The 15,577-nt window shown below is 38.1% G+C and overlaps 1 protein-coding gene across 2 annotated transcripts in view; it reads right to left on the reverse strand.

Annotated features, from left to right (window-relative positions):
- Positions 1 to 15,577, reverse strand: part of LOC120771509 (F-box/LRR-repeat protein 20) — a 123,239-nt gene that overhangs the window by 58,925 nt on the left and 48,737 nt on the right. Inside the window, exons 1-2 of one of the 2 annotated variants that reach the window (XM_040099565.1) lie at positions 13,551 to 15,021; positions 2,471 to 2,587 (exon numbers count right to left, since the gene is read on the reverse strand). In XM_040099565.1, the coding sequence (XP_039955499.1) occupies positions 2,471 to 2,587; positions 13,551 to 14,714 (1,281 nt within the window). In that variant the 5' untranslated portion in view covers positions 14,715 to 15,021. Of the gene's footprint in view, positions 1 to 2,470; positions 2,588 to 13,550; positions 15,022 to 15,577 lie in introns of those variants that run through there. The other variant, XM_040099564.1, reaches the window with a different exon arrangement.

The raw sequence follows: 15,577 nt of genomic DNA on the forward strand, positions 1-15,577 counted from the left end.
ATTTGTTTTATTTGTTTGCCATTTTCCTAGTTCTTTTTCTTGCACAAAATACCGGAAATAAAGTGTTTTTGTAAAAGAGCGACAATTTATTGGACGAGAAGGCAAGTTGAGGCGAGTTGGAACTTAATGAATTGCGTCAATAAGCGAAGGGAAGAGAAACTGCGAAGCTTAAATTAAATAAGAAGTGTCAGAAGTGACTGACAAAGAGAGTGTGACGAGTGTGTAAAATATGCTGCATGAATTAATAGTAAGAAGTCATTGTTGTAAATTGGATTTAAAATGGTGTGAGTTTAATGAAAGGTTCTTACGGTTTTGCAAAACATTTTTTGTAATAGTAAATAATTTAAAGTTTGCTTCAATTTTAAGAATTTACTTATCAAAAAAATATATTCAAGGTACTATAGAATCCAACATTATCTTTTTCATAACGACCTTAGATGGCTTATAATGTTTATAACAGGAAATGTATAATTGCAAAAATTATTCTGGGTTGCATGGGTTTACGGGCTTAAAAAACAAAACCGATTTTTATGGTCATATTAAATTATACAACATCTTTAGAATATTGTCCTAAATTTTCAAGTTGATCCGAGTAATAGTTTCGGAGATACAGCCTTGAGAACTTGTGCGCTCGAGGCTAGCTAGGCTAAGTGCGCCGTCTTCAAACGCGTTTTCTCAAAAATGTGTTTTTTAAGTCGGATGGCAAGATTTCTCGGGAGCTACTCAACCGATCTTCATCAAATTTTACACTGGTCTTGGAGATACAATTTTTAAAGACTTGGATGAATGATTTCTTTTCGATTATAACTATTTGAAAAAAAATATCGCGAAATTTTCATTGAAATTTTTGTAAAAATGTCTGCCAAAAATCCAATATTCAGTTTTTTTTCTTTCGTACAAGTTCTAAGTCAAGGTTTTAATTAAAACTCGTATTTTTTCACTTTAGATGACCCTGTAAGGAGTTATCTTGCCAACGTGGGCGGATCTTTTTGCACCGGTTACCGGAAATGGCGTCGCAATACCCGAGTTTAAAATATTATTTTTTCCCAAAAATTTCAGAATTTGTTTGTTAATAGTGTTTGTAACAATAAAAGATTGTAACTAAATATTTAATCTTTTATATAAAAAAAAAAAAATTTGAAAAAGGCTGTTTTTTACCCGAGAAAACTCATGCAACCCCTAAACTAAACAGTTTTGAAGTTAGTCTTTTTGACCTGCTTTATACTCAGTTTGGTTTGTCATTTCATAATGAATAGACTAACTCTGGAGCACAGAACATTTACTCTAATGGATAATGTGCACCTACAGTGACACCGTACAGTGCGCACCGAAGACACTTTTGCTGCTATGGAGCAGAGTATTGAAGTAGACCCGGAAAAATTCGTCCGCCATCGCGCCCACGAATTGAAGCTGTTCTTATCCACTTTATCGAGGATTTTGCAGAAGGTTCTTGGTCCAATCCAAAGCGCGTCGTACGTTCGGTGATTGGCCCCAAACCGAGTTGACCATCGATACCGATTTTCATATAAAAATGGTGTTCGGCGACGAAGCTCACTTTTGGTTGAATGGGTATGTTAAGAAACAAAACTATTGAATTTGAAGGAACGATAATATACAAGCTATTATTGAGATGCTGTTACATTCTCAAAAAGTCACTGTTTGGTATGCTTTATGGACAGAGGGAATCATTAGTCCATATTTCTTCAAATATGAAGTAGGTCACAATGTTATAGGCAATGGGGAACGCTATAGAGCCAGGATTTATACTTTTTTGTGCCTGGATACGAGGATGTTGGTGTGCACGACCTTTGGTTCCAAAAAGACGGCGCTAAATATCATACAGCCAACGAAACAATCAATTTATTTAAAAAAAAATAGTGAGCGCATCACCTCGCTTTATCAGCCTATAGCGTGATTTAACACCATGTAGTACAAGTATTTTTTATGGCGTAGTGTGAAGTCGCTTGTCTACGCAGATAAGCACGAGACGATTGAAACCTTAGGATAGAATAACTGGCGATCTATTGCCGACATACGACCCTAATTGCTGGAAAAATGATCGAAAAATGGATCTCTAGGTTTTATTCGAAAAAATTCTTTATCTTTATAATAAAGCAAATTTCTTCTTGAAAATCTAAAAGAACACTCTTTATTTGGTTCAAAATCTAATACATAAAATAAGACCGTTTACATTGCCTATAAATTGCGCCATAATCGACATATCGTTTTTATCAAATAAAACTTGTTCGAGCTAATTTTTTTCATATGGTCTGTAGTAAGATTTAACCGTTGCCTTGTTACCTATCACTAGTAAATATGTAAGTATACAAAATCTGGCGCACTAGACACTGACGTAATTGCGGGAAACATTTTATTTCCATATTTATTTGCTTTAAAATAACTAAATTTCATTTGGCTCGCTTTTCATGAGCCAGAAAAATAATTATAACAAAATTCGTTTGCCACTTACTTGTGCACATCTGCATAAAGACACCACATCCAAATAGGAGAAAATACGTAAAAGAATTTCCTTTGGCAGTTGTTTTATAGGTTCGTCATCCGCATCCGAAGAGCTGAGGAATGTCTGCTGCAAGAAAAAACAAAAAACAATTAATGAATATATAGCAAAATTGCTAAAAACATATTACAGATCATTAAAATGTGCAAAATTTGTATATAAATGTGTGTGTGTGTGAAATTTCATTGATGCAAAAAGCTCTGTTATTCAAAAATACCTAATTGCATATGATGAAGAGCATGAGTCTGTTGGGAATAATTCATTTCGCCGATTTTCAAAATTCATATTATTTAACGCTGTTTATAATTAAACACAGACAGACAGAACTATTTTAATTGACTAACAAATTTACAAGAATATTAATTTTTGACAAAATTGTGCGGAAATTATGTAGTTTTTGTCAAAATTTTTAGGTGTTTTTTTGGTAGTTCACCATCACCGTCTTAAAACCTATCATCCATAATTGGTTAATATTCGACCGAATATACCACGTCCAGCACGCAGTGAAGAAAATCAAGCAGTCGCAGCTGTGAGTGTACACGAAAACCGTGGAGAATCGATTCGACGTCGTTTGCAGCAACTCGCACTGAAATATGGTTTGGCACTTTTTACGTTGAGACCTTAAATTGAAAGCGTAAAAATACGGTTTGTACAAGAACTGAAGCTACTCGACCTTCCCAAGCGACATCGCTTCGAGGTGTAAGCTCTTGAAAAGTACCAAGAAGATCCGACGTTTTCGAGCCAAATTTTGTTCAGCGATGAGACTCATTCCTGGCTCAATGGGTATGTAAAGAAGCCAAATTGACGCATTTGGGATGAAGAGTAACGTGAAGAGATTCAAGAGCTGCCATTTCATTCAGAAAAAACAACAGCTGAGTGTGGATGGTGCGATTGAATCATCGGTCAACATTTCTTCAGAAATGATGCCGGTGAGAACGTAACAGTCAATGTTCCCGGGCCATTATAAATGACTATTTGATGCCTCGAATTGAAATCCTTGTCTTGATGACAAGTTTCCGGATACCGATTCAGCAAAATCAACCATCAAGAATTGGTGTGCTAAGTTTAGACGTGGTGAAATGAGCACCGAAGATGACGAACTCAGTGGACGCCCAAAAGATGTTGTTACCGACGAAAACATAAAAAAGTCCACAAAATATTTTTTTATAATTTTGGATGACCGTAAAGTGAAGTTGTTCGAGAGAACAGGCACTCTAAAATCATCAACTGAACGTGTACGAGAAAGCTCTGTGCAAAGAGGGTCCCGTGCGAGCTCACAACGACGAATTGATGATTCGGAGCAGTGTTTGGTGATGTATAAGCGTAATAATCCCGAGTTATACGTCGATATGTGACAATGGATGAAACATCCCTCCATCATTTCACTCAAAAGTCCAATCGACAGTCATCCGAGTGGACTGCACTCGATGAATCCGCTCCAAAGAATGGGAAAACGTAACAGTTGGCTGGCATGGTTATGGTGCCTGTATTTTAGGATGCGCATAGAATAATTTTTATTGGATACCTTGAAAAAGGCAGAACCATCAACAGCGACTATTACATAACGCGAACGCATTTGAAGAAAAAGAAAGTGCTGTTTCACCAAGACAATGCACCGTGTCACAAGTCAGCGACAACGATGGGAAAAATCCATGAATCGTATTCTCCAGATCTAGACATCAGCGACTCAAAAGAAGAAGCGACTCGCTGGGAAGAAATTTTCGTCGAATGAAGAAGTGGTCGCAGAAAATGAGGCCTATTTTGAAGCGAAGGACAAATCGTACTACAAAAATGGTATCGAATAGTTGGAGGGTCGCTATAATCAGTGTATCAGCCTTGAAAGAAACTTTGTTGTATAAAAAAAAATTGCCAAAAAAATTTGTTGTACTATGGTAGGCCGGCGACTTTTCAATTGAACTGTTACCACACTTCATTTGCACATTCCTTACTCGGAAAGCTTAAATATAATAAAATATTCACTTGAATTACTTCTACCAAAATACTCAAAACAAGGAAAAACCCTTTCAAATAAATTACATTGTAGTTAAGTAATTAAACAAAAACAAAGTTGCTGTTAAATTGTGCCACTTTCTTCGCCATAACACGCTTAAGAAAGCCATAAAATCACATGTTGAATATTACATTATCGAACATCTGTTAGATAAGAACACGTTTGAATGGAACAAGAGAATAAAATAAATAAATACAAAAGAGAATACTGTTGACATAGAATTGTTGAAACGTACGAAAAGTACAAGACTAACCAAAACAAACGAGTCGGCTAGAATTAATAAATAAAATACTGCCCTAGGGCACTGAAAAGACACTCAACATTGGACTAAGTAGAACGAAAGAAATACAAAAAGAAACACAAAAACAAAAAATCAACAAAAAAGCTTAAGTACAGGACTGAAGGTCATTGGGGAAGAAACAAACAAAAATTTTTATTATATGCTACTGTAGATATACATATATATTTATATATATGTTTATGCTCTTGTATATAATAGGTATATAAGGCAAAAAAAATGGAGAAACCGAATGACATGCCTAACAACAAACACTTCTTTAGCAATGACCTTGAACCGAGTGTGTTACCATTACACACACTAACAACAGGCAATCATGGGGGGGAAACAACAACAGTAATAAAATAAAATTACTCGTTACAGATAGGCGGCCAAGTGTGTGAGAATCGATTAATTCTAATTTGTCATTGCATTGGGGATTTGCTGGCACTCACCACAAGGCAATTCACCAAATTACTTACACGCTCATACACACACACACACACACGCAGGTAAAGAAGCCGATGAATTTACAGTAAAGCATATGTACATATGTATGTAAAGCATATTAAGCTGTCATAATACTACCCAGCACCACGATAAGCTACAATAACAAGGATAATTAAATTTGAAAAACTAAAAAGCAAAACCAAAATGAAAAAAGCTAGATAGGAGAATTAAACAAGACAAACTCTGAATGAAAACTCAAAAAAAAATTAAAACAACAAATAAGAAAGCATATGTTCGGGTGCAATGGAAATTTAAGCCATATAATTTAAGCTATATAATTTTCATTGAGATAATTAACATATTAGCAGGTACATATACGCGGTCCAGGTGACTTGGAAGTTTGAAAATCTTTATATTAGGTATATGGGGGCTGAGAGAAGTATTGATCCGATTCAACCCATTTTTGATACACAGAGTTACTATTGTCAGCAAAAGATTCTGTCTGAATATCAATTGTTTATCGCATACATGAATCGATATTTTCGGTCAATAATCAACTACAGATACTCGAGTCCACATATTTGGTACCTAGGGGCTTGAACAGTTTTTATTGGATTTGGGCAATTTGAGCATAAAGTGGTGTACTTTAAATAAGTGTAAAATTGTATTCCGCTTTATTAATTACTTCTTGATTTGTGTTCTGGAAAGTGAATGAACCACATTTAATTTGAAATTGAATTATGGCGTGGTTATGGTCCGATTTCGCAGATTTTCACACTGTGACATAGGAATATGTGAAGAATGTCACATACCCATTTTCACACTGTGGGTAGGAGTTCTTATAGGATTTGTACACAGCAAATTTTGTTGTTGTACCTTCAGTAGTTTAAGAGATACGTATATTAAATTTGTTAAAGGGCGGGGCTACACCACCTTTTCAACCCTTTCCCCTTCGATCCTCTGTACTTTCTATATTTTTTAGTGCTTATTTATGACACTTTATATTTTTTCGGTTAATGGCGATTTGTGGGCATGGCAGTGACCTGATTACGCCCATCTAGAACTCGAAATTTTTTTTATACTAAGGAACGCACATACCTAGTTTCATCGAGATATCTCAATTTTGATTCAAGTTAGAGCTTGCACGGATGGACGGACGGAAGGGACAGACAGACAGCCAACCGGATTTCAATTTTTCTCGTCATCCTGACATTTATATATACATATATTATATAACCCTATATCTATCTCGCTTAGTTTTAGGTGATACGTAAGTACGAACGTTAGGTGAACAAACATATTATGCTCTGTAGCCACATGTTGAGTATAAAATATTCCATTAAATTTTCTTCTATGAGTGTGAAACTGTTTGTTTGTCGAAAAAAAGTATAACAACAACAGCAATAATATTTACCAATGACGTCCAAAGTGAAAGGTAAATAAAAATTCATTCACTGCTGAGCTTATCAGCCACGAATATAGATTCACACCTACCCTTACACGACCTTAGGTAGGGGTGTAATCCTCATTTATTTATCTATCGATTGTACCTCACACTTGGATCTCTTATTGGAAAACCCTGTATCCTGTCAAATGAAAAAGATCGTCATACAAGGACATGTATTTGATCGTTCAGTTTGTATGACAGTCATATCATGTCGTGGCCCGATCTGAAAATATACTTTAAATGTTGTAGTGTTGCCTTAGACAATAATCCATGTCAAATTATATCTCGTCAAATGAAAAAAAAATTATTCAAAAAAGAAAAAAAAGTTGATATCTCAAACTCGACTCAGTTTTCACGCTCAACATTTATACAATATATGTATACATACATATTTTTACCCCAGCGGGCAGGGGGTAGAATTTACCCGCGGTAAGGTATACCTGCCGTTAAAAGCGACTAAAATCCATATGCCCTATACATGTATTTTTGGCTTGGCTCGAAATTTCAGCATAGTCTTTGTCAGAAATAGTGCTATAATACTCGGCTTGAACTGATGAGATTCCTTCCAATGAAAAGACATTTTAAGTCACCAATCATTGAGTTGTTGGGTGCTCCACTGGTAGTAGCAAAACTTACAAGGTCTGACCGGAGACGGCAATCTGGTACTACGGGAAGTAGTTAGCCCTTGGAGTTCGCTCCAATCTGTTCTCAATCCAAGACAGGTAGCATTGAAAAACTCAATTAAGTGTGGAGCCGCACTGAGGCCGTATGCCAGACTCACAGTACGGCAGATGTTTTAGATCAGCCTCAAACCCGACCAAAGTGGAAAATGTGTCTCTTCCACGCGACAATTGTAACCAAAAAGGACGTGCAAAAAGCATTTATTATTTGGAGCGCTTGTTGTATAAGGTTTCCGACATTACAAAGTTCGTGGGTTACTTAATAACTCTATTCAAAGTACAATTACATAATTCGAAAATAATAAAATGCTGTTAGAATTCAGCTGGAGCTACCATACGCAACCTTTAGCAGCCTTTTTACAATTTGGTCAACCAGGCAATATCAATATGTGAGTGGGCAGGAGGCGGCATATATTATAAACATATACGTAGACAGGAAAATATTATAATTTCCCTACCCGGTCCGAGTTTATAGATAAAATTATCATTTGGTATTACTATTTAAGTAAAACTAAATATTTGTCAACACTCCGAACCTATAATTCAGCTATCTTATACCGCAGTTCATTGCCATTAAGATAGACTGTTGGCAAAAATACGATTGCCAAAGTAGAAAAGTAAACAATACAGAGCAGCTGCAAGTGCAAAACTGACCCTTGATATAAAGAGAATAAGTAGAAGAAGAGGAATAATAAAAATAAAAGTACCACACTTGCAAATTAATTTCGAATTCGTTCCTATCTTTGGTATATGCACGTGATAGCGCGGTGAGAATGATTTGATTTTGCGCTTACTACGCAGTGCTGATATGGCACTTTAGTCATAATTTTTCTACTTATTTCCCTTGTTTTTGCAACATGATTATTGCGGTCAAGGAAGTTTAACAGCAAATCTGTATGCAAGCATTTACCTACAAGCACACATACAGGTGCTGCTGACGAAAGATCGTATTTAGTGGCATGCGTTTTTCTTTGTTTGGAACGATTTCATTTCGCAAATATTTGCAATTTCACTTTACTTTGGCTCTGGGCTGTGCAAAACAAAGCAAACAGCGCAAGGGATGAAGTGCAAGGTAGCAACAGCGCTGAGAGAAAAAAGGTGTGCGTATTTGCCTTGTCTGCTAAGGTTTACGTTGTTTGGTATGGCGTCGTGTTTTCAAGTACTTAGTGCTTTGGTAAATAAATACGAGCGATTTCTTGCCATTCGTGTTTTCTTTGTGCTCACGTCAGCCTGCAGATTAATTAAACACATTTTACACGCCCAACATTGGAAGCACTTTTTCGCATATTACAACCTGAACAGGGTATATGAAGTTAGCCACGATGTTTGTAACATCCAAAAGCAAATCTTATAAAGTATATATGTACATATAGATGATTAGCGTGACGAGCTGAGTTGGCTTAGCCGTGTCCATTTGACTGTATATATGCAAACCAGTCGCTCAGTTTTTGAGATTTCGCTTTGAAATTTTGCACACGTCTCCCTAAGTAGATGTGCATTTTTCGGAACTACCGATATCGGTAGCATGTATGTAGCTGCCATACAAGCTGAACGATCAAATAAGTGTCCTTGTATGAAAAAATTTTGGATTTGACAAAATATCTTCTCAAGATTCGGTAGAGATTATTGTCTAAGGCCATAATCTCAGAAGAAATTGTTCAGATCGGACTGACCGATCAAAATCAAGTGGAGGGTGGGTGTTTTTAAGGGTTTATAAAAAGCGAATATTTTATTGTCTTATTTAATTCTACAATGGCTCTAGAATATTGTCCTAAATTTCAAGTTGACCCAAGTAATAGTTTCGGAGAAACAGCCTTGAGAACTTGTGCGCTCTAGGTCAGCTATATAGTCACTTAAATCTTTAAACGCGTTTTTCTCAAAAATTTCTTTTTGAAGTCAGTTGGCAAGATTTCTCAAAAACTACTCAACCGATCTTCATAAAATTTTAAACAGGTCTTTGCGATACAATTCTCAAAGACTTTTTCTCGATTACAACTATTTAAAAAAAATGTCGCGAAATTTTCACTAAAATTTCCTTTTTTTGTAAAAATGTCCGCCAAAAATCAAATTTTCAGTTTTTTTTCCTTCGTTCAAGCTCTAAGTAACGTTTTAACTAAAAACCTATATATGAGAAAAATTGTTAAAAAAAACCATATATAACATCTTAAAATAAAGATATTTTTCTTCTATAGATATAATAATACAGTAGTAAAGTCAGCCAGATGTTTGAAAATCATGATATTAGTTACATTTATGGGGGCTAGGTCAAGGTTTTGTCCATTTCATCCATTTTTGGCACAAAGATACACTACAAGTATTATCAGGAGCGTGCATTTTTCATTTTCATTAAGACGGATATTGGCTGACATATGAGGTATAAAGGTTCCCGGAAGTTCGAAATCTTTATATTAGATACGGTATATGGTTGCTAACATTGATCCGATTCAATCCATTTTTGATTCACAGAGTTACTATGGTCAGGAAAGGATTGTCTTTTAATTTCAATTGTATATCCCATAAATTTACCGATATTTTCGATCAATACCTAGGGGATTGTTTGGATTTGGGCAATTTTTGGTCAATATGTGGTATACTTTAAAGGAATTATTAGTGCAAAATTGAATCCCGTTATTTTAATTACTTCTTGATTTGTGTACTGGAAAGTGAAAGAATCAAATGGAATTTGAAATTGTGTTATATCGGAACTAGGCGTGATTGTAATCTGATTTCGCAGATTTTAACGCTGTGACATAGGAATATGTGACGAATGCCACGTACTAAATTTGGTCGAAATCGGTTGGTGCGGTCCCGAGATACCAAAAAGTGGGCAGCGCCACGCCCATCGTCCAAATTTCCCTCCAGCTTCCATAAAGTGCTCTCATATTATCTCGAAGTTAAAATGTAATGTCTCTGGCGTACTTAGGTATTGATTTATAGCGCTTTTAGAACTTTTTGACCGTACCGTTATATGAGGAGTGATCGGGATTATATTCCGAATTCCTCCATTTTCCCACTGGCGGTAGAAGTTTTTATAATATTTATGCTGGGCAGATTTGGCTGTTGTAGCTTTGGTGGTGTAGGAGATATGTGCAGTAAACCTATTAGAGGGCAGAACCACGGCTACTTTTTCATAATTTTTTTGCTCACTGGTGCCCTTGCTACTGCGACCCCTTTACCAATTAGAGTTTTAAATCTTAATTTAGTGCTTACTTTTGGCACTTTATAGATTTTCGGTTAATGACGTTTTGTGGGCGTGGCAGTGGTCCGATTAACCCCATCCACGAACTCTTACTTTTATTTACTAAGGAACGTGCATACCAAGTTTCATCATGTATCTTAATTTTCACGTCGGACAGACGGACAAGTAGACGGTCAGTCGGATTTCAACTCGTCTCATCATCCTGATCATTTATATATAGAAGGCACTATATATATTTCGTTTAGTTGTAGGTGATACGTACAACTGTTAGGTGAACAAAACTATTAGACACTTTAGCCACATGTTGCAAGAGTATAAAAACTCAGAGGTAATGCTTACAGTTATCTGCATGCAACTACTTGGAAATCAAAGCGAAATAACACAAATATAATGGCAAACCAATTAACCGCCACTGATGTCTGTTTGTCTGCAGGAAATTGCCATGGTGCCACAATGACTAAAAAACACTGCCCATAAAGTTACTGCTGCCACAAATGGGCGCTACGCCCACAGAGTTTGTGAAACAGGCGCTCACTTCCATTTCCTACCACTTGTTAGTCCAACACTCATACACACACACTTAAATAAAGCAGTTAGAATCTAATGTTTGACTTTGTTGTGTCTACAGGCCACAATGTGGCTGCTTTCTGCGCCTGACCGCTGCCGCCAGCAAAGTTGTCACTGATGCCTTGCCCTCTACATACTACCGCAGCGGCAACTCTTATTTGTAGAGCTGTTAGTTGCAGTTGTAGAATACCTAGGTGCTGGTGGGCCCTGGCGTATGAGTGAAATGTGCTGGCGGTTTCAAGGGTTAAGGCTCTGTTTGACAGCAGCAAACACTATTTTTTATTTGTCATAATTTTGGTTTTCCCCACACTTTGTGGAAATTTCAGCGCTTGTTTTGCTGCAAGCAAGTGAAAAAGTCTTTCTAATTCTCTGTTTGTTCACCCACATATTGATTTACAATTAAAGTCATTAACTTTTTGTAGTCGCGTGCTTTGTGTTATTCGCTTCATTTTTATCGCTTTTAATTGGCCTGCTGCTTTTTACACATGCAAATTGTTGTTGTTGCAGCGGCACACGTACTAAGCGCCTGCTCGTATACTATGTATATATGTATATGTATACATATATAGTACAAATATATGTATGTATGTATGTGTATTTATCGGTTATTTATGCAAAATAACCGCAATTTACGAGCGCTTATTGATTTATAGCACATTCACCGTTATTGCTGGCGAACCGCACTGCGCTGCAAGGCAACAACAGGTTTTCCACACGCCCCCTCGTATTCAACGCTCGTGGGAATGGCTTGAGCGCTCGCTGGGGGCAGTTAAAGTACGGCACAGCTGCTGCCGCGCCCGTGGACTCGTTCCACCTTAGTCATATGCAAGGCAATTCATTTTATTATAATTTTATGCACAATCGGGTTGTTACTAACACTTTAAGGAAGTCATTTACGGGATTTTAGTTAAACCTACAGCTGCTAAGCAAGTGTAAAAACGAAAAATGGACATTAATTGTTTGACTTATTGACACTTAAGTAAACGTAGTGTGACACTTTTTATGGATTAATTATAGATAAATGTTACTTTACTGATAATTTATCGATAGCAAAATGGCCTATGAAAAGTTGCTGACTAATGTCAAGTGGAAGATACAAAATCATTAGAAGCTCTAATTTTTCTGATGTTGCTGTTATAACGGTTATCTAGTCCCCGTTAGATTGGTAATGTTCAGATAAGTTGTCATCGAAGTCAAACAACGGTAGACTCAGGAAACGTGCTGTTTAGATGAGGTCGGAACAAAGAGAGTGGGGTCTCAACTGTGTAGGGTTAGCTGGGCATGCAAAGAGGTGGTTAAAGTCATGCGAGGATTCGCTGCATGCTGGATATATGTTTGATATGTCGGGGTCGATTCTGGATAGTAGCGGCGAAACCGCGCAAAACATATATCCTCGTATAGAGCCATAGCAAATAAACAGAAATGGTTTCACGCAAATAAGTACTACGTAGGTTGCTTTTATATTTCGGGATTAGAACACAAAAACAAATTTTAATCTCTGCATTAAGATCTATATAAACTCAGACTGAGGTATCTCCAAAACCCACGTTCTGAACGCAGCAACCGCTTCTTCAAATGTCGAAAAACTTTGACCGTCTACTTTATTTTTTACGTAGTACTAGAATAAAAAGTCAGTCGGTGCCAGGTCAGGTCTAGAAGGTGGATAATACTCCTCAAATCGATGTCTTAAGTGCTCAAAACTGCAGTTGTTTCAGTTGAGGTCGGAAAGCTCGCATTGCCGTGCTGAATATCCATCTTCAGCCGTTGGTTTTTGCAAAAGGCAAAGCGAGTAGAGATCGCATAAGGTATGTTTGAAAAGTAGCTGAAACCCTAAATTAGTCAAATGCATTACTACTGGTGAACGAGACTTGGATTTATGCAAATGACGTCGATCTAGTCGAATCCAGCGAAAGGCGTTCCAAAAATGAAAAAAAAGTTAAATTCACTGACGGCACTGGAGGCACTGTAGGCCATCCCAGCCAGCCAAGTGTATGGAAAATTTAATTAAACGTTGGCAAGGTTATATAAAATATTTTTGTATCAAGATACGTGGAAAATTGTGCGGCCTATTTTTAATATCGTAACGTTAAAGGTAAGTTGAGAGCTCGAAATTTGATACAACGGAACCATAAAATGTCTGGATTTCCAAACAACAACAATGCGTTTTATAATAGCCGACCCATAAAATATATGTAAAGCCGAACACACAATCCACAGACACTGTAAACAAGGAAGAAAAGTAAACACATACAATATATATGGTATATACATATGTAGATATGGAGCACGCTGTTTGCAATGTAAATATGTATATCCCAAATGTGTTTATGGCATATGTAAAATGTGCCTATGTGAAGTGAATGTTATCAACAGTGCATATAATAATAATGTTAATATTTACGGGCACTTCCTCATCCATGGAGTCCTCCTCGTCCATTTTGATGATGGCGCTGCTCTCGCCAGCAACTGCACTCACGCTGTTACCCGTTGTTGCTGTTTTGTTGTTAACCGTGTGAAATAAAAAAGTTTTTTTATGGCCGCGCAGAAAGTGCCGGCTATTGGCGGCGCCGCTATAGACGATCGCTGCTGCTGTTGCTGCCGCTGCCACTGCCGCCGGTGCGCTGCCGCTGCGAAAGAAATTATTTGCGCTTCCGTCAGCGATGGTCAATGCCACAGCGCTGCTGCTGGCTGTGGAATTGGCGTACGAGGCGGTCGGCGATGAAGCCGATGTCGAGTTCGAGGATGCAGACGCGGACGCCGAGCCAGACGCCGTAACGTTAGCGATTGTTTGTGTGGCGTGCGTATTTGCCGCAAGCGCAGCTGCTGCAGTAGTGGCCGCCGCTGCTGATGACGAGGATGATGATGTAGTCGAAGTGGCTGAGCGCCAAATGCTGCCACCTAGACCACCGATTAAGCGTCGACCACTGCCGACTATGCCACCAACACTGTGACCAACTAACAAGCCAAGGCCACCGCCAACGCTGCCGCCGCCGCTGCCGTTGTGATTGTGGCTGCTGTTGGTGTTATTGTTGTTGTTGTTGTTATTGCTGCCGCTGCTGCTGTTGCTGCCGCTGCTGTTGCTCGAACTGTGATTGTGTAGTAAGCTCAAATTGAGGCCGCGTTTGCCGCTGACGCTATTGTTGTTGTCAGTCTGTGTGGCACAGCGTCGCGTCGGATTTAAGGGCGCTGCGCTGCCTGTGCTAACGCTACTGCTGCTGCCGCTGTGACTGCAAGCGCTGCTAGCCTGACCGCTGGCGCTTGAACTACTACTGCTGCTGCTGCTGCTTGGGTAGAGCAACTCTGCGCTTCCACCGCCGCCGCCGCCTCCGCCACCGATGCCGATACTGTTGCTGCTTCCGCCGACGCTGCTGCTACTCGCTATGCTGATGCTACCTGCCACGCTGCTGGCGCCAACACTCTCACCACCACCACCAACACCGCCGCCAACACCTACGATGCTGTCGATACCAAGTCGATCACTACCACTACCGTTACCGCTACTGCTACCGTTGCCAACGCCAACACCGCTGCTGCTATTCAAAAGCGTATTATTTTTGATGAACATTTAAGGCCGAGAACGGTTGCCGCACTTGGATGAGGCGTTTTAGTTGTGTGAGTGTGTGAATATCGTTTAATTGTTATTGTTGTTGTTTTTTTATTTAAAATTTTTTAGTTTATTTTTTTTAATTTTCCTGTTTGCTTCGCCCAAATTTGAACGCGTAAACAAAGGCGACAACAAAAATCGCTTAATAACTGTAAACGATTGCACGCTTTTATTTGCACTTTTTAAGCTACCGCTCAGCACTCTCAACCACTTTTTATTAGGCTACAAGCTTTCAGAGCTTTTCTTTACAGTCTGAGTAGTTTTTAGTTCCTTTTTACGCTGCGTAATTGCTACTAAAGAACTAAAGATTAATTTACTTTTGCAATTATAACTGTTTTCATGATTTTTTAATATATATTTCTTATTGCTACTGCTGCCGCTGTCGCCAACGCGTTTGCGAAATGCGCGACACATCCGGCACTTTTGACACAATTATCTGCCGCTAGAATGCCACATTCGAATGTTTGCACGTGATCAGGTTTAAATTTGCTTTGCGACAAATATTCTCGATCTCGAAAAAAAAATATTGAAATAAAAACAAAAAATATAGCAATAACAAAACACAAAGAAAAAAACAAGTTCGCCCTTCCCTCCGTCGGTTTGTTGATCTACTCTCTGCTTTTAGGCCAGCGTGTTATGTAAATGTGCACATACATACATATGTATATGTGTGTGTTTATATTCCTGTCTGGCGGCAAACGCCTGCGAGTTGACCGCCGTCGCACGCGCACTTATATTATAAATTACAGTTAGCGTATGCAATCACAAAAGCATTAAGCAGGCAAAAGCAAAAAAAAATTTATATATGTATAACAGAAGCTGAT

This window comes from Bactrocera tryoni, chromosome 3 (genome assembly GCF_016617805.1).
Source record: "Bactrocera tryoni isolate S06 chromosome 3, CSIRO_BtryS06_freeze2, whole genome shotgun sequence".
Lineage (NCBI taxonomy): Eukaryota > Metazoa > Arthropoda > Insecta > Diptera > Tephritidae > Bactrocera > Bactrocera tryoni.